We start from the raw sequence: 23,281 nt of genomic DNA, 5'->3' as shown, positions 1-23,281 counted from the left end.
TCAGTTATTGTAGATTTATTGAGGGACATTTGTGCCGGAAATCATCTTCCAAAGTCATGAAACAAAGTCAAAAGCACTTATCCTAACAACCAATATCGATACAACGAAATCGGATGCAAAATGGAAATAGTACTTCTGACTTTATTTTAAGATTTAGGAAGATAATTTTTGGCTTGAAAATTCCTGAATTATTGATCTACAAACTGTAATTTCGAATTTCCTAAAAAATTCACCGAAATGGATAAAATTTGAAGACATCGGTGGTATACCCAGAATACATTGCGCAAAAAGTGAAGATCAATGGTGAGGCTTAACTGATCGAGTATCGATATATCCCCCATTTGAATCTATGGTAGAGAATCGATTATTGAGGAATTCGTTGCAAACACTCTGTTTATCGATCTTTTTTCATGGATCTAAATGGCAGATCAATCGACAAATCGCAGAGGACCCCACGCCACTCCTGAAGACTCACCCTAAGTGTAAAAGTTACTTCCAGGAGTCGAAGCTCAGATTTGCGTATAATGATGACTCATCTTCGTTCCTCTGGCTTAAGGGCGTACCTAGATTTCCACATGAGCCCTGGAAAGCATAGAGTCATATGGATAGCAGGGATCACGAGATCACGTGGAAAAGAAGATACGCCCTTTCGTCAGAGGAACGGCTCCATGACCAAAGAGTTGAGGTTTAGCAATCCTAACACAATTGGACGTATTTCTGTCAAACGGAATTATGTACATTAAGTCATGAGCCCTGAGACCCATAAGAATACATGTATAACAGGGCTCACGTCATAATGCACATAGATCCGTTTGACAGAAGTACGTCCAATTTGCAAAAACTCACCGAGCGAAGTGCATATCACGACATTCGGCACTCATCATTAGGCGAATTCTATCAGTAAGCTGCGCATTGATCATTATTACACAAAAATTAGTGTTGACCTCCGAACTGAACTTTCCTACTCTGCCGTGCTGAGGAAGAGCACCGTATGAGCCATCAACCGCTGCCAAAATTCCTACGAAAAAAACGAAGTTACCAGGAGAATTGAATATTTTCCCCCAAATTTTTCAAACAATTTTGTACGCAATTTAATCCAAAATATCGGAGAATTTCATGGAAAAATATGCACCACTTTCTACAAAAATACATTTTTTCTCCGGGAAAATTTGGCAACTCTCGAATATATGTTCGGCGTTCTATCTTAGCATGGCACCGTTGCCTCTCTCAATTACGTTGTTTAAGTCGGTGCCCGGTTCGGGGTATCTGAAACCGGGGGGAGGGGGGGGGGGGGGTTGGGGTCTCTCCGATTGCATGGTAGAAAACGCGTAAAAAAGAGCTGGAACTTTGTTCTCCTTCCACTCTCTGTTGTTTAGTTCGAAGGTGTTTTCGTTTGGTGGATAGTGCGAACTGGATGGGTTACTCAGACGTCACTGACATAAAGTTGCTGAGTTGCGATGAAAGTTATGAGACGCTTCTCCCAGTTCCTCAGGCAATGACTAATTACACGCGAGGATAGGTCAGTTACGCGTTAGTACCAGCGGTGTTCCTGCGTTATAAATAACAGACAAACAATAGAGGAAGATTAGAACCTCTCCTGATAGTGAACAACAGATAAAAAGAGGTCGAGTAAAATGTGCCTCAAGGTGGAAACCCCAATTTCTTAGTTAAGAAAATAAACCGATTCTAAATTAATGCTGGATCCACAACTTGAATTGTAGCTGTGCTGCAAATTGTTATAGTTGAACTGCACCTAGTTGTGGCTAAAACTCAATAAATTATGTCCGAGCCACATTTAATTGCAAATGTCCGTATCATCTGCGTGTTAGCTCTGGGCCATACTTTTTTATTCCGTGGCTAAAAGTCAAATTGTCGATGCTCTTTGTAGGTAAAGGTGCAGAGTCAACAGATCTCAGATGTGTCTAATACTACACTGATCGTCGTGTAGGTTGTGACGCCTTGATGCAACTCTCCGTGTTCAACGGGTATGAACAACCTGTTTATCGATCATTTTCCATAGGTTTAAAAGGCTAGATCAATTGACATATCGCAAAGTACGCCATGCCACTGACCTCCTTTCGCCTGGGAATTTCTGATTTACGTGCTTCAACCAATGGTGTTATTGGCCTCGAGATGGTTTGCCCATCAGCTACAGCATTTCTCTTTATTGCCAATGCATCAAGGAAGGAGAGCGTTCTGAATGAGCACAAGTTAGTTAGAATAAATAAGGTTCAATACTATGGAATAAAATGACAATGAAAATTGAATAAAAAGTTTTAATCGGTAATTTTGCAATTGAACAATTATATAACAGATAGAGGTATTTAAAATAAAAAGTGAGATCTCTTAATTAAGCTCACCGCGAAATTTTAAGAATTCTATAAGTATATTTACATGAATGATCATTAAAAACACTACAACTAAGTTATCACATGAACACACGTAATAAAAATAATAATTTTCTGTAATTTTATGAAGGTAGTAGCACCCATTGTTAAATGTTGTGAAAAAATATACAAGAATTGATTTAAATTTTACTGATTGTGAGCTCATACTTTTGAGTTACATTACAATATTACTAGCCATAGCGAGTGATGATGTAAACGAATTTGAGAATACTTTTACAACGTGAATTGACAAACCAAGAAATTAATTTTAAGATATCGAAGCATGTAGATATCCCTGGTAAAAATTGGCGATAGGAGCTGTGTTTCAAAATACCATAGGAGTTTTTACAGCCGACTGAAGAAGGCGATAGAAAATCATATAGCTGGCTGTAGAAAGTGGAGAAAATCATACGGCCGGGCTACACGAAGCGATAAAAAATTATACAGCCGGGCTATAGCTCCTATCACCGGGCTTTACACTTTATCGCCTGGCTGTTCCTTTTTCGCCATCGGCTATAAAAGGCTATAAGACATTGTGCAGAAATCCGTGTGCTTTGTAAATCCTTAAGTTTATACGGAATCACCTTAATGTTTACAAAACGCACATTATATTTTCCTTTACTACATATTTTTTTCATCAATTTCTAATGAGAATAATCCATACAGAGTGTGCAAAGATTTCAAAGTCATGAGTTGAAAAACACTGACTCCGCGAGGTTAAATACTAGAGTCTAACACAAAGCGGAGCGGCGACGCACTGGCGCCTACAAACCTAACAGGGATACTTCACGCATTGCGCAATGCGTGAAGTACCCCTGTTAGGTTTGTAGGCGCCAATGCGTGTATTTCGCGCTGGCTGCCCGCCCGCCGCGCCGTAGCGCACCACGGCGCTTGAAGCAACTATTTCACACCAGAGGTATTGCACAGTATCATACGAAATTGAAGGCGCTCCAATATATTAGGAATGGCAGGCGTCTTTCAAAAGTACGGAGGTTTCCTCGCAAAATAATTCAAGATACTACAGCCCAAAAAGATAGCAGTAGTCCAAAAACTCACTAAGTCCTAGCATCCATAATTAGTAACGTTTAGCATACACTTTATCACCAGGCTGTTGCTTACTAACCATCGGCTATAAAAGGCTATAAGAAATTGTGTTGCCGGCTGTAGAAGCTATTGGGAATCTTACAACCGGCTGTAGGTCTGTGGTATTTTGGAAAACAGATTCTACTGCCAATTTTTACCAGGGATTGAAAAAACCGTGAGTAAAAGTTCTTTATCATGATGAGCATAGCAGGATCCATTTGGTGTGTTGAGGAAAAAGACTGCATTTTGAAAATAAAAACTACTGAATTTCTTGCACGTATTTGAAACAGCATATGTACCATTGGTTTCCCGAAGCAGATAGGAGCTTTAACGGATGGGCTAATAATGATAAATCCTAATTTGAAAATCGTAGTCCAAGTAAAAATTGGTGTTAGTGCTTAGGCTATTTAACAGACCGTTATCCTGAAGATGGTTTTAAGCGTTAAAGAGACGAGTCTTAGCGGTCCTCAAAAAACGTATAGAGAATAAGCATATCCAAGTGGGGGGATTTAAACAATATATATGAAAATAAAAAAAAGTTGAAAAACTCTATTCATTTTTCATTCATAGAGTTCGATTGTATCAGGGGCATGTAACAGTCTGTTTGCATGCATTCGACTATGTCAAAGTTTGAAACACTGTGGAAAAATTCCCAAGTTTTACATGTGCAACTTTATCGGTTAACAAAACATCATCCACGAATTTCAGAAAATCCTCAGAAATTCCGATAAAACACCTCGTGTGACACTCTCTCATAGCAAAAAGTCACATCTAAACTGCGTTGTTGACGACTATCTCATGACCGTGAGGAGGACACAGAATAATGCGACACAATACAATCATTTTTCTTCCTTCAGCGTGTTTGAAACATGTCGGAATAAAACTTAAAACTTAGTTTCAATTTTTCATTACACATGCCCTCATAATAGTCAAGCCTCCATCAGAAAAAAAGATAGGAAGGATCAAAGAATCTTCTAAATTTGTTCAAAGAAAATGAGCAATAACATTGGATCTGATGAATTCATAAATACGTCTATGCCCCAAACGGCTTACAACTAGTTTTATAAACGTCCTTTGGAAGAATTGTATGTTTTATGAAAACTGAGCACCCATGCAAAGATGCTCAGACAAATGAAATTCTGTAGGAATGTAACGTTTTAACCCAGGGAAGATAATCGTGGCACATTTAAGTTGAGTCCCGTTTTTATCTTTTCTGTTGAGTTCTTTCATAAAAAATCAAAACGTCCACAAAGAAATATTCTCCATCAAGGAGCGTTATTATGTTTCATGCACTTGCTTATTCAAGTGAGTATGCTGCCACCCACACTTTTTTAAGTAATGAATAAAAGGGGGATAGGGTGCTTGGCTTGTGTGCAGACATTTTTCAGTTTCTATATTACAGGTCAAAAAACATTGAGAGTAGTTTGCATTTTTGATTCAAGATGTTGAGTAATTCAGTCTGGATATACACTGGTTGAGTACAGGATATGTTTGATAATATTAGCTAAACCCATAATCACGTTCCTCGAAAAATTGAAAACTTCTAGTGAAATGATTTATTCTTCTGAAGAAGAGAAGAAAATACGTGACCGCATACTGAATGGTGGATGAAGTACGTATTAAGCACAATAATATTTAACTATTTGCCCATCACGAATCAATCGTAAAAACAAGAGGAATTAAGCTCGTTATTCGACTAATGGGTATGTATTTCTGCTAAACGGAACTAGACGCAGGTGGGAAAGAAAGGGGTGCGCGCGTTATTTCTCAGTCCGTAAGAATGAATAGATCGTATTCGATACATCAAACGGGTGAGATTGTATCGATATCGATTGGTTCAAAACATAAACATAGCCTCAAAAGTAAATTCAGAAATCTGAGAGAACGGATCTTTTGAAACAGATTTTTTATTCTTTTGAGTACCAAATGCCAATGCAAAGTGAAATTGTCAGGAAATTTCTCATTTTCAGCTTTTCCAATTAAAATCCTTACAGTTCGGTTTGAGGTTATGTTCTATTGTTTTGAACCAAACGATACATCGAACCGTTATCGAATACGGTCTATGGGAATTATAAAGCGCCAGTGACGTCAGCGGCAACAACCACTGACGAGGCCGCATTAACTCTTGAGCCCTGTCCACAACGCTCTTATCACATGCCCACGGTTCATGAACGCCGCATACAGTTGTCACTTAGTTTCTTTTGATAAATGTAAAATATTACTTTTCCATTTTCCTAAAAGGACTCAAAGCGCTCACTTTTACATTTTTCCTTGTGCAGCTAACCACGTGCACACCCCATTTTTCCCACCCGTCTCTAGTTCCGTTTCGCAGAAATACGCCCAAATTAACAGATTTCACCCCGCGAACAGCACGGTAAAAATACGTTTGGTCAGTTGAGGCTGGACCTTATAGTTGTTCCAGTTGTTCGGTGTCGGTGGATGAAATGGTCGCATTTCTAGTTTATTTGACTAGGGCCGAATTTTAAATACCCTTTAACACGGACATGCGAAATTCGTAGATGCTTTCAATCAGGCCTAATGTACTGTCGCACTATGGTAGAACACCGTATGAACATTTGAGTCGTCAAATTTCCTTTAATGACATGTTTATTTTTAAGGAAAATTATGGATATTTTTCCTTGAAATTTTCAAGAGCTATAGATCAAAATACAAACAAAATTCTCTGAAAAATTGGAAGAAAAGTATTCATAAGTTTACCAGGGAATCCATGTTTTAACAAAGAAAATTTGGCAACGTCTGAAGGTTTATTCGACGTTTTCCCATAGCACGGCAGTGTATGCAAGCAGAAGCACTAGGGCGGACTTAAGTGCAGTCGCGACTCGCCCTAAGCAGGTTTCATACGTAACATTTTGAAGATGAAACATTTTAATTGTTTTAATGCAGACCTTGCCCAATAAGTAATGGGTCCGTTGCACTGGTCAAGTGATCGTGTTTTGACCCTTAATTCTTGTAGATTAGCTAAAAATAATAGCATCTATCCAAACAGCAACTTCCAACTTTCAATATTAACTGAGATATCGCGCTCTGAAGAATTCGGTTTATGACACCATCCATCGCGGTCATGTATACCATCATCTCTTCCATCTTTACTTCATCAACCGGTGTACACTCATTTGCAATGATTGCTGAACGTGAAAATCAAAATGAAAGAAACCATGGGTGTCACTGCTGCGGTGGATGACGCGTGACGTCACAAAACCGAATTGTTCAAAGCGCGATATCTCGGTTAATCTTGAACGAAGAAAGTTGCAATTTGGGTAGATCTGATTATTACTAGCTGACCCTCAAGAATCAAGCGCCGGAATACGATTCTGTGACCAGCGCAACTGCCCCCATTAATTAGGAATGACGATTTTACCCGACTTTCAGGCCTAGACCAATATCTCTTTTTTCCGTGAGTATCACGCCCACTTTTTCAAAACTCAACGCTGTTCTCTTCGGTGACATACAAGTCATGTCGTCCAATCTTTATATCACAAACTTATCCGTAGCTACAAACTAGGTCTATACAACATAACCTACAATTTGTGCCAAACCTCTGGCACGCGCCGGTATCACGAGGTCTCGTCGAGGGACTGGCTCCGGCGCAAGTGGTCCCTGGGGCCCTTGTGGGCGGAGTCGGGGGCGATCTCCTCGGCCCTGAAGGAGTTGGTGATGACGAGGATCTTGGGCCAGGACCCCGACTCGACGAGCCTGGCGGGACGTCCCTCCGAGCCCAGGAGCTCGAGGCCGACCGAGCCGAAGGTGTTGTGGTTATCACAGGCGAGGGCGAGAGGGAGGGGGGTGATGTGGAGGGGCGCCGGGGGTGGCGAGGGCGGGTTCCGCTGGAACTTCCGGTCGGAAAGCTCCTTCATCTTGCGGGAGAGGGTCTTGAGGGCTGCGCCGGACTTGAGGTGGAGGAAGACGGCGCCGCCCCCCGGCGGGCGCCGCAGGAACGAGGAGTCGGCGTTCATGATGGACGGATAGGTCGTCGGGCTCCCGTTCGTGTTGCCGGCCTCCATGGAGCCGTTGTCCGAGTTCTTCCGGCCCAGCAACCGGTTCCACGCCGGTCGGAACTGTAACACAAAGAGGAGAACAACCAACGTTATCACTAAGATTCCAGGATAAGTGGAGCATCTATATAGGCCTCGATAGACGATCAAATTCCCGAACCAATTCCGATCAAACTAGCATCAAAGTGTCGGAAGTCATCAGTCTTAAACTCATTAATTTGCTTCATTTTAAAATGAAAACTTGGCAGAAATGTTTCCTGTGGCAGGAAATGATGAATGGTGGCACTCCGTTCTGATCTTACTTTAAACAAAAAAGTGCGGCCCGTCAAAATTTGATGGTACACGGTGACCACCAGTCATCAGCATGTCTACTTTGATCGGAATTTGATCGTCTATCCAGGGCTTGAAGATCCTTGCCAAAAGGTCTCATGGGAGGCCCTTAAGATTCCATTCAGAGATTTCATGGGAACTCATGCGGTGGGGAGGTACACTTGTGGGCTCCTATGGGATGAATGAAGAGACCGACAAAAACCTATGGAGCACCCAGAGTTACCGGAAGGGACCCTCAGGGCTCTCAGAGGGACCTTTGGTTCTCGACTGCCTGTCCTCAATACTTAGAAAACAATTTGGGGCTGTATAGACATATTACCCGTTCCGGGCTTCGAGGCTGGAAGTTCCGGGTGCTGGAGCCGTAGCATAAAATTGTGGGCTACCGAGGGCTACGCCCGGAACTTTCGGTCTCTGAGCCCCGAACGCGGATGATGTGTTCCTACAGCCCGTGAGGACGGCTTCCACGGCCGGAGTTTTTTTCTCAGTGAAGAAACCTAGGCCTATTCGCGTTGGTTCCCATGGAAATATTGCGCGGGTTCCCATAGAACTGTTTTGACAGAGGAGGAGATGGCAGATTGGTAAAAATATTAGCTTGTCTGATATAGTCGTGTACAAAGGATACCAGATGATAAGTTTCCTAGGGAAGTTTTAGACTGGGTCCTCCGTCGCAGAAAACATGCCCTGATAAATCTTGGACTGATTGTATCAAGCGGGAAATGAGGAGGTGCGATTTACCGGAGGAACTCTTAAAGGATCGCTACACGTGGCGGTTGAGTGTCGCAAAGCGCTATGATCTCGGCAACTATATAAATACGTCGCGGGAAATTATCATTCGCCGGAAATTTGCGAAGTTGTCTCGATAGATCGCCATGATGCGAATGTGTATAATGCAAGTATGATGGGTGATAGCCTTTTAAAGCACTTGATCGGTATGGAGCGCCTTCAATTTTTATAATACTCTACGCTTTGTCGCAGAGTAAGTTTAGTTGCTTGTAGGACCTAAGGTTTCAGGACATTTTGTCAACGATTTTTTGTCCGCGCACATTTTTTGTCCAGTAGTTTGCACCCACACGTAAAATAAGCAACAGTGACTTGGTCCAAGTGTTATATTTTAGTCGGTATGTAAAATTATATTGACAACATGGAAATGAGAAATTGAGAGAGAAAGAGGTGTTGTTATGGTTGCTCATTTTCTAAATGAAATTTTATTACTTTCTCCTTTTGAATCATCTTTTTAAATTGTCATTGGTGAATATTTGGTTTTATTTCTATCCTTAAAATATTAAATGTACAATATACCTTATATATGTATAGGTACTTTTTTTTTTTTTTTTTTGAATGGAATTCCTCAGGGAAGTGTTTTGAGTTGCACGCTTTTTGCCATTGCAATTGACTCAATCTTAGAATGCATTCCAAAGTCAGTCGAAACATCTCTATTCATGGACGATTTCTGTATTTACTTCAATGTTAAAAACCCTAGAATATCCACAAAACTCTTCCGAATCTGTGTACAAAAACTTCAAGATTGGGCAGACAAAACAGGTTTCAGCTTTTCACCTCAGAAGACAGTTGGAATGATCTTTAGCAGGAAGAAAAAACTACCAAAACCCCCGAAAATTTTTCTCTCTGGTAATCAAATCTTTTTCAAGACAACAGTTACGTACTTAGGACTAATTTTTGATCAAAAAATGACTTGGGCTGACCACATTTCAAATCTTGTGGCTAAATGTAAACGAAGAATGAACATATTAAAGTACCTTTCAAATACAACCTGGGGAAGCGATAGAATCACTCTTCTCACCTTATATAGAAGCCTTATCAGATCAACCATAGATTATGGATGTTTCATCTACCAGAGTGCAGCGGATTTTCATTTGAGAAAATTAGACTCTATTCACACTTCATCACTTCGCATAGTTCTGGGGGCATTTAGAACAAGCCCCTCTCTGTCCATTTGCGCAGAAGCAGGGGAACCACCTCTCTATTGGAGACGCCAAAGACTACTTGCAGGCTATATCGCCAAGGTTATGAGTCTCCCTAATCATCCCACTTATTCTTCTCTTTTTTCCAAACAATTAGAGGATACGGCCACTGTTAAAACTATTTCAAAATGTGTCACTACAATGCTTGATGATTTCAAGTCAAAACATAACATCAAACAGTTGCTAACAACTAGATGTGAAATTCCTCCTTTTCCACCCTGGCTTCAGACTATGATCAATATAGACACCTCTTTAAGCTCTGTCAAGAAAAATGATATTAGTGTCCAACAGCAACAAACTAGTTTTTCCAACTTCCTAGAAAAGTATGATGGTTATAGGCGGCTGTACACGGATGGATCAAAGACAGAAAATGGTGCTGGCTGTGCTTTTGTTGAACTTGAAGAAAATATGTCCTTTTTACAAATTCTCTCTCCTTTGTCTTCTGTTCTTACAACAGAACTCTATGCAATTCTGGAAGCCGTCAAGTACACTAAAACGATAACTTTCTCGCAACCTCAAAAATTTTTGGTAATGTCCGACTCCCTCTCTGGTCTTACAGCCATAGAAAATCAAGGAGATAACCCTCTTCTCTTTGACATTTCTGCTCAACTTCAAAATTCACCACATAACATCATTATGGCTTGGATCCCGGGTCATTCGGGAATCATCGGTAATGAAACAGCGGATATTATTGCCAAATCTTGTTGTAATCCAAATAGTCCCCCTCTACACACACATTTCGTTCCTCCACAAGATTTGAAAAAAGCGCTCCAGTCTCACATCAATGATTCCTGGGAAGACTACTGGATGAACAACGACAAAAACTTACTTCAAAGAAGACCTAAGCCATATGATAACACCTCCTTCAACAAACACCGCACCTGCGAAGTCCAAATTGCGAGACTGCGAATCGGCCATACTTTTTTCTCTCATTCTCATTTAATTTCAAAATCTCCAGTTCCTTTATGCTCTCTTTGTCAACACTCCCCCCTTACAATCGACCATATTTTACTTTCTTGCCCTAAAACCTATGCCACACGTATCAAAATTCGAAGTTCCCTCCCTCTTAATATGCACCCTTTGTGTTCAGATAGTCCAATGGTAGTAACAGAAATTTTAAAACTCTTCAAGAAACTAAATTTAAAAATTTAAAATTGCCTAGTCCCCGACGTAAATAGCCTAGATGCTGATCGTCGTTAAATACTAACTAACTAACTAACTAACTACTTTTTTTTACTTTTTTATTTTTTTCTTTACGAAATTATTACTTTATTTTGAAAACATTTATATTTTTAAAACGTGACAAATATTTGTAAAACCTTTTCCAAGCGACACTAATCTCAATGAGCCGGAGTTGTGCTTACAGAAATTGCAAAAATGAATAAAAGAGGGAAAAAACCAAGAAGCACGCAGTCTTTAGTTTTAACCCATTTGTACATCGATCTTTTAGAGTCAAATACGTCAAATTTTGAGCGTTTCATTGCGCGCACGCCTCGCTGCAGCACAATAAATAAAAGCACAACATGAAAAAAAAAAAAAAAAAAAAAAAAAAAAATTAAAGTGCTTTGGAAATCATTAAATTTGACACGGAACCACCAATATTTAAAAAACACACATTATATTATTATTCTCCTTTGATAAATTGATACATATTTTTTCCCATCAATTTAAATGAGAATAATCAATGCAGAGTGTGCTAAAATTTCAAAATCATGAGTTAAAAAACACTGACTATGCGAGTATAAATATTAAAGCCGAACAGAGCGGAGCGGCGTGCTGCCAGCGCGAGAGGCTCACTGGCGCCTACAAACCTAAGTGGATACTTCACGCATTGCACAATGCTTGAAGTATCCACTTAGGTTTGTAGGCGCCAATGCGCGCTTTGCGCTGGCCGCCCGCCCGCCGTGCGGCGGCGCCTGAAGCAACTATTTCACAACAGAGGCGTCGCACAGTATCGAAATTGAACGTAAGAATGACAGCATCCTTTAAAAGTAAATATATTTCCTCGCAAAATAAGTCAAGGTACTTATCGTACACAGGAAAAATCTAAAAGCCTTTAGCTGAGGCAATATAGAGATTCATCCGGTTTATGTATAACAAGGTGGGAATTTCTTGAATGATAATTAAGGCCTGTTACACCAAAGAGGTGTAGAGAGTTTTAGTGAATTTTGTCTCATGGAATTGACGCTCCCCCATTTTTACCAAAACTCTCAACTATATATTATTCTCCGTCGGACCAAACAGACGAAACACACTGTCTATCACACCTATTGCATTTGTTGCTAAATTTTTCAATGTACGGGTCAAGGCTGAATTTTTTTTTTTTTTTTTAAATTTAGTGCAAGAACCGAGTTGAAAAACTGAGTATAAACGCTTTAATATGTACTTTAAAACATTTGTATTGAGATACGAACATGTAAAGTCCGATTTTCTGTCATTCTGAATAATTTGCGAGCGACGTCCTCAATTTCTTGGTCTTTAAGAGCTCCATGAAGCTCAAGATAACCAAACCAATTGAAAATTGATCCTCTAGTATCCAATCGCGCCGTATTATACGGACCGGACCAGATGTATGAAATGAAATTTTTCGAGGTGGACCTCCCTTTTGCTGAGTAAGTTTAATACAAGCTTGTAGAATTTGCAGAGGCTGGGTATTCAACAAACAACCAAGAATTCGACGAGGTCTTTTAAAACTCGACCGATGATAACATTTTTCTTTCAAAATTCAAAAATCGAACTCCCTCTCGTATTCGAGCTTTTAATCCTACACCTTGAAAATTTTGATTCACCTTAAAGGAAACACTTTATAAGAAATGCACCCGATTAATGGTTAAGTAAATCCGGTATGACTCGTGGAATAAGATACGCTCATAGATTAAACAGGCATTAAGACAATTGTATACTATAAATTTTTTTGATTTTATTGTAAACAATTTAGTTGTGTTAGAGAATAGAAGTTCAACCTCCAAAATCGCTGACTGTGCGTCCCTGACGCCTCAGAGCATAAATGACATCTACGACGGTGACTGTTTTTCTCCTAGCATGTTCCATGTAGGTGATGGCATCATGGATGATATTTGTAAGGAAGATCTTGATGATACCGCGGGTTTCTCTGTAGATCAGTTCGGAGACTCGTTTGACTCCAGCTCGGCGGGCTAACCGGCGGATGGCAGACTTGGTGACACCTAAAATTTTATCACGGGGCTCTTTTTTCTGACGTTTGACTCCTTCTTTTCCGCGACCTTTCCCTCTTTTTCCGCGACTACTCATCACGCGGTGGTTTCTTCCAATTCCGAGTGTAAAAACAGAGTCCCAAAGTTTTGATCGAGTGTAATCGATCGAAAATTGTGAAGTTAATCAAAATATCACGAAAAAATCACAAATTCAATTTGTTCGCTTTCGTTACACTTGATTTTAACTGCCTAAACTAGAACGGTATTTCACGAAGCTAAGTTTCCCATAGCACATGATATTTTCTCACAGGAAATTAAAGATTTCGGAATTTTCTGTAAATTTTTCAAACGAAGAGTATTTTTACAAAATTTAAAGTAAGTAATTAAAATCAGTTTTTTTGTGAAGTATAAATGCTGATAGAATTTTGAAAACTGCAGTTTGGCCTTCTTTAGTAACTGTCACCCCTTTTACGCGCAATATCAAATTGAGGGTTACAGAAATACTTCGTGGTTTGGATTTATTGTCTGAAACCTACTTTTTTTCTTCTTCTCTTTACAGAATGAAGATAATTATATGTTGATTCACGTGGCACAGATCAAAATAAGATTATTCTGATGGCTGTAACAACACTTCAACACCTTCAAATTTTTTATTAGTTGCACACCGATCCTTAAAATAAACTGAACTTCGTAAAACGTTCCTTATCATGTTATAAATCTGCTTTTGCTCAAACGGACGTATTATTGATAACGACCAATGTTTGATAAAGTCCATTTCCGTGATATAGTTGTAGTTCTCCCGTGCCATTTCCTGGTCTGCGTTGTGGGAGAGGATGTTTTTATTGAAAAAAATACACAAAAAAAGCTCGAATAATTCCAGAATCACACAACTAAAAAACACAAGAAAATGGGCGACCAAGGCTAAAAATAAACAATCAGAATGCCTGGGACATTTTGGGGTGGTTTCAACCCCCTCGTCGGCTAGGGAAGAAAACATTTATAAAGTAATAAAAAGCAAGAAGCCCTAAAGACTCCCATTTGTGATAACCTATGTTAACCGTGTAAACTGTGTGTGTTATAACCGTGTTATCAAAAATATGGGAGCCCCAGTGGTTTAATGATTCTTATAATTGTATTTCCAAAATTTTGGCTTTTAGAAGGGATTTAAAATACCTCGAAACGTCCCAGGCATTCTGTTTAAATATCTTAGACTTTAAATCATCCTGATACCGAGAGAGGGAAAGAGGAATGAGCCATCTCGCCAAGAGTATATTAATATAGTGAAGCGCCGGTACATGGACCTATATGGTATATTCTCCTACATGATATAATTCGGAAATGTGTGAAAATAGGTTTAATAGAGCCGTGCATCCTTGATGCTCCTGAGAGGAATACACGTGAATGAAAATTGCGTGGCAGAGTATCCGGTCCCTTCCTCCGCGAGTATCCAGGTTTTTAGTAGCTTGAAGTTACGACATAACGCGCACAGGTGTACATGGTCCTCATGTTCAGGACAAGAAAAAGGTCATTCAAACTAAACGATTCAACAAATTATTCGTGGTTCTCGGTTAGGAAAGATTTGGAACCTCAACATCCCTTAGAGCAGACCCTCATGGGAAAGAAAAATGGTGGTGACTTAGGGCGGAAAGGGGTTGATGTGAGCGTTTAATGGTGGACATGTTGCCAGCCTTGGATCAGGAGCTTATGATACAAATGTGTATTCGAATTTCATCCACATGATTGGTTTCAAAATTGATTAAATACGCTTTGCAATAAAGGAACCATTATTCATGGCTCAACTTTAAAGCACCTATCTGCGTAGGGATACTGATGGCGCTTATTTTTTTCTTAAAATGAGCTAGAAATAGAAGTTTCTCGTAGCAAAACGTGGTTTTTTCATGTGTAAATATAGAGTTATAGACCATACGTAGTTTGGGTGGATTCCACGACGATACAATCACATAAAACTCCGTTTCCTTTCATTTGTAATCTTTTGAATGCGTCCTACTTCACATTAAATGAAAAATAAATATGAGCCCTGAATTGGGTGCGGTGGAAGTAATGAAAAACTCCAATTTTCTTTCTGACCACACTATGATTTTTCCTTTACCCTGAGGTAGAGCTCATTATAGAAGAAACGTGAAAAAACAAAAGTAAAAAATAATAATAATAACCTTAACAGAAATGGGAAAGGTAAAAGACTGAGACAAACTTTGGCCATTTTGTTACGCTGCATACTGTAGTGTGCGGCGCTTTGTCAGTGTTGTGCGCATGAACAGTTGCATCTCGTTAAATTGTAGGGGCTTTACACACTTCGTCGCTCCCTCAACGTAAAGGTAAAGCCGTAACTACGTTTTGACATGATCCGCGTAACCGTATGCTTCCCTATACTTTCCAGTTCTCTCTTTGATATTGAGTTACGCTCTTTCATCGCTAGAGCGACGCCTTAACGGAAGACTGGTCTCTGCGTCCGCTGTTAACGGTTCTTACACAGAGAATTCTGTGCCATCGATCGCCTTCAATGCGTGCTTGGGCCCTGTAACACCATGTTACATGTTTTCATGTATCAAAGTAAATAGAGCGAGTAACTCAGCCAATGACGATCAAGGAAACTGCTATTCTTCCTTTTGGTATCTTTTATAAACAATCGATTGAGGAGGAAGCCTAGCACTTTTTTGTGTGAGACAGAACACTGAACGCATTTCTGATTGGCTGAGCTATCTTATGCTTCATTTGATTACTTTTGTAAAGGGGTGTCAGACCCCACTAGGAAGCAATTGTGTAATTAGGAATCTTTGCAACCCCCTCCCTCCTCACCCGTCTGTGGCACTACGCCCCTCCATTCTGATTCTACACAAATTCTGAGCATTGTATGCTTGCGAGAGTATCCGTAAGTTTCTGTGACTAATTTGACGATATTTTGCAATTAGGAACTACAGTTTCTGGCTCTTCTGTAAAAACAAAAACGTGCAAAGAGAAACTAATGATACGTGCGTTGATTCTAAACTGACCCAAAAATTGTAGCTCCCGATAGGTCACTAAATCATTGAAGAATTTCGACATGCGAATACAGTATGCTGAATATGAATAACCCACAGGACATTTTCTTTTTTTCTTTTTTTCTTTTACTTCTTTTTTCCTTTTCTTTCTTTTTTTCTTTTTTTCCTTTTTTCTATTTCGCTTTTTTCTCTTTTTCATTTCTTTTATTTATTTTTTATTTTTGTCTTTTTTCTTTATATCCTTTTCTCTTTTTTATTTTTGGTGCCTTTTTTTTTCTTTTTTTCTTTCTTTCTCCTCCCTCAATTCTCTCTTTTTCCCTTTCCTCTTGACTTTTATCTGCCATATAACCTCCTTTCCCGGCAATAGACACGCGTTAAAATGTGGAAGCTCGGAAGATTTCGCACCTCTTTTGGAGAGAGGGAGAGGGGGGGGGGGTTGTTGGGCTTCAGGGTGGCTTACCTGGGTGTTGAGGGCGACGTAGATGATGGGGTTGTAGCAGATGCTGCTCTTGGCGACGATGGCCGGGATGACGGAGAGGCCGGGAGAGACGAGGTCGTTGCGGCCCCAGATGGCGACGAGCATCGAGAGCACCGCGTACGGCGTCCACGCGATCAGGAACGCCACGATCATCAGGCCCACCATGTACACCACCCTCCGCTCCGCCCGCGTCACTTGCCGCATCCCCCGGATGTTCTGCACAATCAAAAAAAACACCCCGCTCAGCCACAATGGAGAATTTGCACGAAATTGTTTTGATGCTTCGTCTGAAAGTGCTTAAAGAGCTGATTTCACAGTATTTTTTTTAAAAAAAATTATGATATGGGAGATAGTATAAAAATATATTTAAAAGTGAGAAAATGCACCACCTTTTGACGTCATCTGGCGGCATTTCCCATTTAAACACACGTATTTGGCGCACGTTGCAGACGCCTGGGCGCACGGCCGATCTCATTATTTTGTACCCGTCTACGATCGTCAATTACGAATACCAATATTCTGTAAGTGACGCGATAACTGACCTATTCCTGGAAAATATCCAGAAATGCATTTTTGCCTGGACTGGGACTTTTCAGGGGAGTTCTGGCGTTGACAACTCATGACAACTTGAAGTCTAATTTTACATGTCTGAATTTCCCTGGAAAGAAAAATCCACCGTGAACATTCCTGCTCTGATTCTTTTTTCAGATATCGTTATTCAAGGGAAAAGAGTGATTTTGCGCAGAGTGTTGCATGATCAATTTTTAAAATTAAATTTACGGATCATCTTATTGGTTATTAGCTGCCTCAGCTCGCTTTGCGAGTGCGCGGGAAACTTACAAGAGCGGTGTTGAAAGTTTCGGATTTTTTTATCATTCGGACATCAATAGTTTTTGTTTGCAACAAAAATTAAGGAAATCGGTCCGGCGGTTCTTCAGAATTGGGCGAATTTCTACCAAACAGAACTATGTGCATTAAGACATGAGCCCTGAGACCCATGAGAATACATGCATAACAAGGCTCACGTCATAATGCACATAGTTCCGTTTGACAGATAAACGTTCAATTAAGGATCACAAGGTTTCGACTCTTACAGTTTTATTTATATAGAAGATAGTCCGATGTGCTAGCCTCTTGCAAGTAGCAGCCTCTGAGTGAAATAAAGAGTAAAAAGTGCTGGCAGGACACCTTTTTTCATCCCCAGGTGTCTCAAACAGTTGCAAGGCGTAATCAATCGATTATCGATTTTTTCCCATTTGAATATATGCCTAAGAATCGATTATCAGGGAGTCTATTGCGAACACTCTGTTTATCGGTCCTTTTCCATGAGTTTAAATGGCAGATTAATCAATAAATCGCAAAGCACGCCACGCAACTGGTCTCAAAGCAATCTTCGGTCTCGATCGATTTAATAAAAAAATGATGTCGATCAACCGAGTCCTTATGGTTTATCAAATAGAAAAATGAATGTAAACCTAAGTAACCGAAAATTCTTTACTGGGTACCTCATCCTTTTTTAAAATGGTATATTGCCATCGGTGTTGTCCAGAACTTTGCATGCTACAATATAAAACTGAGTGCAAAAACTGATGAAAAGCCCCCGAGGCTCAGACCGTAATCAGTAATAATGGTAAATTATCACATATGAAAGTCGACCTCTGTAATTAGCCAAATCCTCTGTGTTGAGATAAAGCTGTGTACAAAAGTAGGTTTGCCAAACTGTGTGGGAACTCCAAGGATTCAGTTCGTAAATTTTGGTCTACCCTCGCGAAAACATCGCTCACACATAATTTAAGTGTTGAAATTTGGAAAAAAAAAATATACAAAAAATGCACACAGAAAAGTACGGAAAATTTTAAACAGAGGTATAGCAAATTCTATCGTGAGTTTGCTTGATTTTTGAAATCATGATATTATATAGGGTGAAGAACTACTTGTGGTACTACATACTTGTGGTAGCATTTACTATACTATTGGTATGAAAGCAATCAGAGTTACAATATTTGCTATACCATATATTGCACAGAGTTTGTTGGTGCTCACTGCTCATCATACTTATAGCATTGTGAACCATACTTTTTTTCAGTGTATCAGAGACCGACACGGACACAGTAATGCTCAAAAAGCTCTCTTTAATGGATACTCCACGCAAACTAAGACACGGTTTAATTTTGAACACTCTGCAAAAAGAATCCACAGCATTTAGAGAGCTAAAGCGCCTTCAATATTAGCATATGCAACACGGGCATCCTTCGAGCTCGAATAGTCGCATCCAGGCGACATTGTTCATCCTATGCTGTGCTGGGCGAATTTGATGACTAAATTGACCACATGAGTGAGGAACAGCTACTTCCGGTTCATCCATGAAAATACCTGTTTTCCTATGGGAACCAATGGCGAAAATGTCATTTCACTGATGAGCAAAAATCAGCAGTTGCTCATTGCTAAATGGACTTATTTATGCTAAACGAAACTATTTGCATGGGGTTTGCGTGTAACAGAGTTCCTATTAGCATTAATATGTCCAAATCAAGACCAATGTTTCTTCAAATTGGAGAAACCCACGTTCATAAAAGCGTTTTGACAGAGGATGCGTGTCTTCAATGCCCAATTTGACGGCGCACTTTAACGCAAGAAATAAACTTCTTTCTTTTACTAACTTATGGGTCAATTTTGAACTTTCCGATACACTCAATGTGTTTTAGGAAAATTTCTCAGGAGTGCATGTCCCGCGATTTCGACATACATTTTGATCCTGTCTATCGGTGCATCTTATTAATCGATTAAATTCGGTTATGGCAATGCAGGTACGGACGGTATGGATTCGATTGAAAAAGAAAAACGTGAAACCGATTATTTGATCGACAAAGCTTTGACTGACAGCTTTAAATCGACCGAAAGCCCCGTGAATCAATCGAATTTTGCGATCAAATCGGTGCGTCGATCGGTTCATGTGGATTGAATTGACATTGGGTTTCATTAATTAACTATTAATCGAGTTGGTGTCGATCGAATCGCGTCTGTCGATTCAAGTTTTAATTTCTCGATTAATTCATGTCGTTTGAATCCATACCCTCCTGCGGGCTACTTCTTACACTTCGATGCCACTTAGAATAATTTTAGTTTTTTTGAAAAATCCGATTTTAGTGCTCAACTATGAAACACCGTGTCAGCTGGGGAATATTCAATCTTCATCCCCTCGCTAGTCTAGCGACGAACTGACGTTATCGGACTCAGATAATCGCTTGGCAGTAGCGCCCTCGCACTTTAGCCGGGAGCAAATACTTGTAAACATGGCTGACCGATCGTGCACGGATTTTCCAACTAAACACTCAATTTTAGTGGGGTGACTCCAGAAATTCTCCTAAAATTTCACAAATACACTTAAAACCCAAGTAGTGCGGGCAGAATCTGATGCAAACGCCATATCTTGTGTGAACGTTAATTTTGACAGTTTGTGAATTTATGGGGAAAAGATACTGTTGTTGGATGCCTCATCGCCTTCCCCCGGTACAATCTAAAAGATTCCTAAAAATATAGTTGCCGTCACTACTGGACGGGGCTCTCACGTTTTTGCGCCAAGAGAGCGATGAATCAGTAAAAATCTAGTAATGAAATAGGAATATTGATATATATTGATTGAATTTAACAACTAAAAAAAAGTATTCAAATAATTCAACAGAAACGGAAAATCGGGTGAATAACAAAATATCATATAATTTGCTTTCACTTCTTCTTCCTCTCTTATTTGGTCTTGAATCTCTACAAGGACCCCACTAATTGGTACTGCGATGATCATTGAGCTGGACAAAATTTTTTCCAATTTCGCAAAATGAGACTTCCTTTCGGCAAATCTCTTGAAAACGTCTCGCGGAGACATGCCTCGTACCAGCAGGGCCACTGTGCTAAAGAAGATCGCCGTATGAGTCTTCAGACGTTGCAAAGCCACTTGGAACGAATCAAAAATTTTCGTGAAAATTTGTCAAGAATTCTCACCAAATTTTTCAGGAAATGTCGTTCCTAATTTCATCTAAAGCGTAAGAAAATTTCGGAGAGCAATGTTCATAACTATTTCGAAAATAAATATTTTCTGTGAGGAAATTTAACAACATTTGAATGCTCATACGACATTTTTCCTTAGCACGGCAGAGGGATATTGCATGAACTTTGAAACGAAAACAGATATAATCTAGATTCGCGTGACAATTTTTAGATGAGGCTAAATTTGAAACAAATACCAACTAAGGATGTGAGCTACAGAATGAGATCAAGGATCAAACAGATGTTTTCTAGATTAGTGTGACAATTTGTTGATGAAGCTAAATTCGATATATATGGCAACTAAAAATGTAGCACGGAAAAAGAACGAGGGTTGTTGGATGATATGGACATTTCCAATCAATTGTGGTAGTACCCCAATTAATTATGGTAGTACCCCAGTAAATTAAGTAACCAACCCAATGTTGCGGTGCTGCCCCAACTTGAGTTGCGGTACCACCACAATTAATTAGAAATGTCCATATCATCAAACAAATTGGGGTAGTACCACAATTTTAGGGGATAACCCCGACACTTTTTTCCCTGTGAGGAAACAGAATGAGATCCAGGATGAAACAAATGGGATTTCAAGTGGGACGAAAGGAAGGATGCAAGTTTAGAAAACGGCTTCCACTTACCCGCCTCATAGTTCGGACGATCCCGACATAGGAAACTGTTATTACTATCACAGGGACGAAGAGCCCGAACACAAAAAGGAAGACTATGTAGGAAGTATTATTCACATCCTGCCGCTCCCAGTTCACGGAACAGCTGAAACATACAATCTCCTCGTTACTCGTTACAATTAAAACGTACAAGCTCCTGCCGACTTTCGGCCGAGCACCAAGCAATGAAAGCTGTTACGATTCTCACCCTGTTTCAGTGGAGACCTACGATTTGAAAATGAATCAAGGCAACACACAATGAGAAAAATCAACCACGTAGACCCCATTTGAATCAGTGAGAACGAAAACACACCAACTTGAAAAAATGAAAATGATCAAGACACACACAAAACTGCACAGTGGGTGAAGAAATTAGTCTAAAAAGAAGATTGTTGGTTCCAAAGGACAAGTACTAAAGGATTCTTTAAAGGTCCAACATGGAACATATGCGCTAACTTCAATGACCGTTGTAAAAATTGAGTTCCTTTAATTAAAATTAAGCATTTTCAAGTTACAGAGTTGGTGTGTTTCCGTTCTCATTGATTTATTTCTAGGCGCCCCCATTTTGGGGTTTCCACGAGTCACGGGCCAAAGTCACTTACAACTTTCCGAGCTTTTAGATAAGTCCGTAAAGTTTTGTTCTAAAATTAATCCTCATTGAGAAAAATTGGAATATTCGGAGAAAAGTTGAAGTTATTAGACCTTGGGGGGAGGGGGAGGTAGGGCTAACCCCCCTCCCCATCACAGTAAAATTTGCATGAACAAAAAGATGTAATTCCACAAGTCACAAGCTTCAATGAAATCACTATACATATTCAAAATTCGGATGGGGAGGGGGCTTACCTCTTGCTGGCCCGCGGCCTATTTCTTACCGGAGACGGTCCCAGTTCGTCTTTTTGACAAAAATTCTGCAACTCTGCACCCCGTCCCCAACAGGCGACGCTTCAGGCGCCCCTAGTTATTGCCTGCCCTGCCCCCTGTCCCCCCAAATAATCTGCCTATTATAAGAGTTGATTTTCGCCGAAGAGACTCACGACTTGAAAACATGGCACTTTTCGATATCGCCCGGATCTTGAAATTACGTTTCATAAGTTCTTAGAAATTATAATCCATTCCTATGTTGAAGGCCGCGTACTTTGAGTCGTGTTCTCGGAACTCGGCTGGAGAATCTACGCTGTCGTGTCAAGGAAAAACGTCGCATGAGCATTCGAATGTTGCCGAATTTTCTCTCAGAAAATATTTATTTTTTGAGAAAGTTATGTGTATTTTTCATTGAAATTTTCAGACCCCTTAGATCAAATTACGAACGAAATTCTCTGAAAATCGGAAGAAAAATATGTACAATTTTTTCTGGAAATTCGTGAATTTTTAAAGGAAATTTGGCAACGCCTGAAGGCTCATAAGGTGTTTTTCCTCGACACGGCAGAGTTACACGATGCGGTGCGAAGGTCTTTGTTCGTTCGGATTTCCCTCTCGCCTCTGAACACCGCAACTTCCTGAGATGTGCCGAGATATCGCGAAAGTCTAACTAGAAACCGGAGAATCTTCACCAGATGCGTAAAGGGAGGCAGCGTTCTTTCCAACTTTGAAGGAGGATACATTTACGGAACAATACACTGAATCAAATATTCCGTAACGAGAGACGATATATTTTATTTATAGACGATATATTTATTTATAGACGATATATTTTTTTATTTAGACCCCGCACTAACAACCGGAGCATTGGAATCGAATGTGACGAGTCATTTCAGAGGCCAACACTTCTTTTCCATAAATAATCATTGATGTACACCTTGTCTAACTAACAATCGAATGAAATTCACACAATGATGATTGATGAATGTTGGAGTCGGAGACAAAGAGAGACCCTCCATTGGTATCCCAGCAATTGTGGAAGCCTTTATTTTCCGGACTTCAACACGCAACTGCTGACTTACATCCACTTGGTGGATGTTTAAAAACAAGTTGAGTGTTTCGTTTAGCAAACAAACCGAAGTTTGGAGAATGAGTTTGGCTCATTATGCCACCCGAAGCTCTTTATCTACCAAGGAGGCAGATCAACAGCCGAAAAAAAGGTGATGATTGTTGCTGCCTTACAATAAATTGTCCACAGGAAAGTGTCGAATCCCT

General features: G+C 39.9%; 2 protein-coding genes across 2 annotated transcripts in view; both read right to left on the bottom strand.

The window, feature by feature from the left end:
* Positions 1-2,262: 2,262 nt before the first annotated feature.
* LOC109030779 (parapinopsin) overlaps positions 2,263-23,281 on the bottom strand; it is a 192,171-nt gene continuing 171,152 nt past the window's right edge. The window contains exons 6-8 of the mRNA XM_072297683.1: positions 21,122-21,254; positions 16,428-16,661; positions 2,263-7,546 (exon numbers count right to left, since the gene is read on the bottom strand). Coding sequence (XP_072153784.1) covers positions 7,046-7,546; positions 16,428-16,661; positions 21,122-21,254 — 868 coding nt within the window. The 3' untranslated portion in view covers positions 2,263-7,045. The remainder of the gene's footprint in view (positions 7,547-16,427; positions 16,662-21,121; positions 21,255-23,281) is intronic.
* Positions 12,154-13,642, bottom strand: LOC109030833 (uncharacterized). The gene has a single exon (XM_019042012.2). It carries the CDS (start codon positions 13,063-13,065, stop codon positions 12,754-12,756), a length of 312 nt encoding a protein of 103 aa, XP_018897557.2. The 5' UTR covers positions 13,066-13,642; the 3' UTR covers positions 12,154-12,753.

This window comes from Bemisia tabaci, chromosome 3 (assembly GCF_918797505.1).
Source record: "Bemisia tabaci chromosome 3, PGI_BMITA_v3".
Classification (NCBI taxonomy): domain Eukaryota; kingdom Metazoa; phylum Arthropoda; class Insecta; order Hemiptera; family Aleyrodidae; genus Bemisia; species Bemisia tabaci.
Note: the sequence above shows the minus strand (reverse complement) of the source record. Positions and strands in the feature narration are given on the sequence as shown.

What these genes read in the sequence shown, in the direction of transcription:
- LOC109030833 (XM_019042012.2), bottom strand. Translation starts at nt 13,065, where the DNA reads ATGAGTAGTCGCGGAAAAAGAGGGAAAGGTCGCGGAAAAGAAGGAGTC.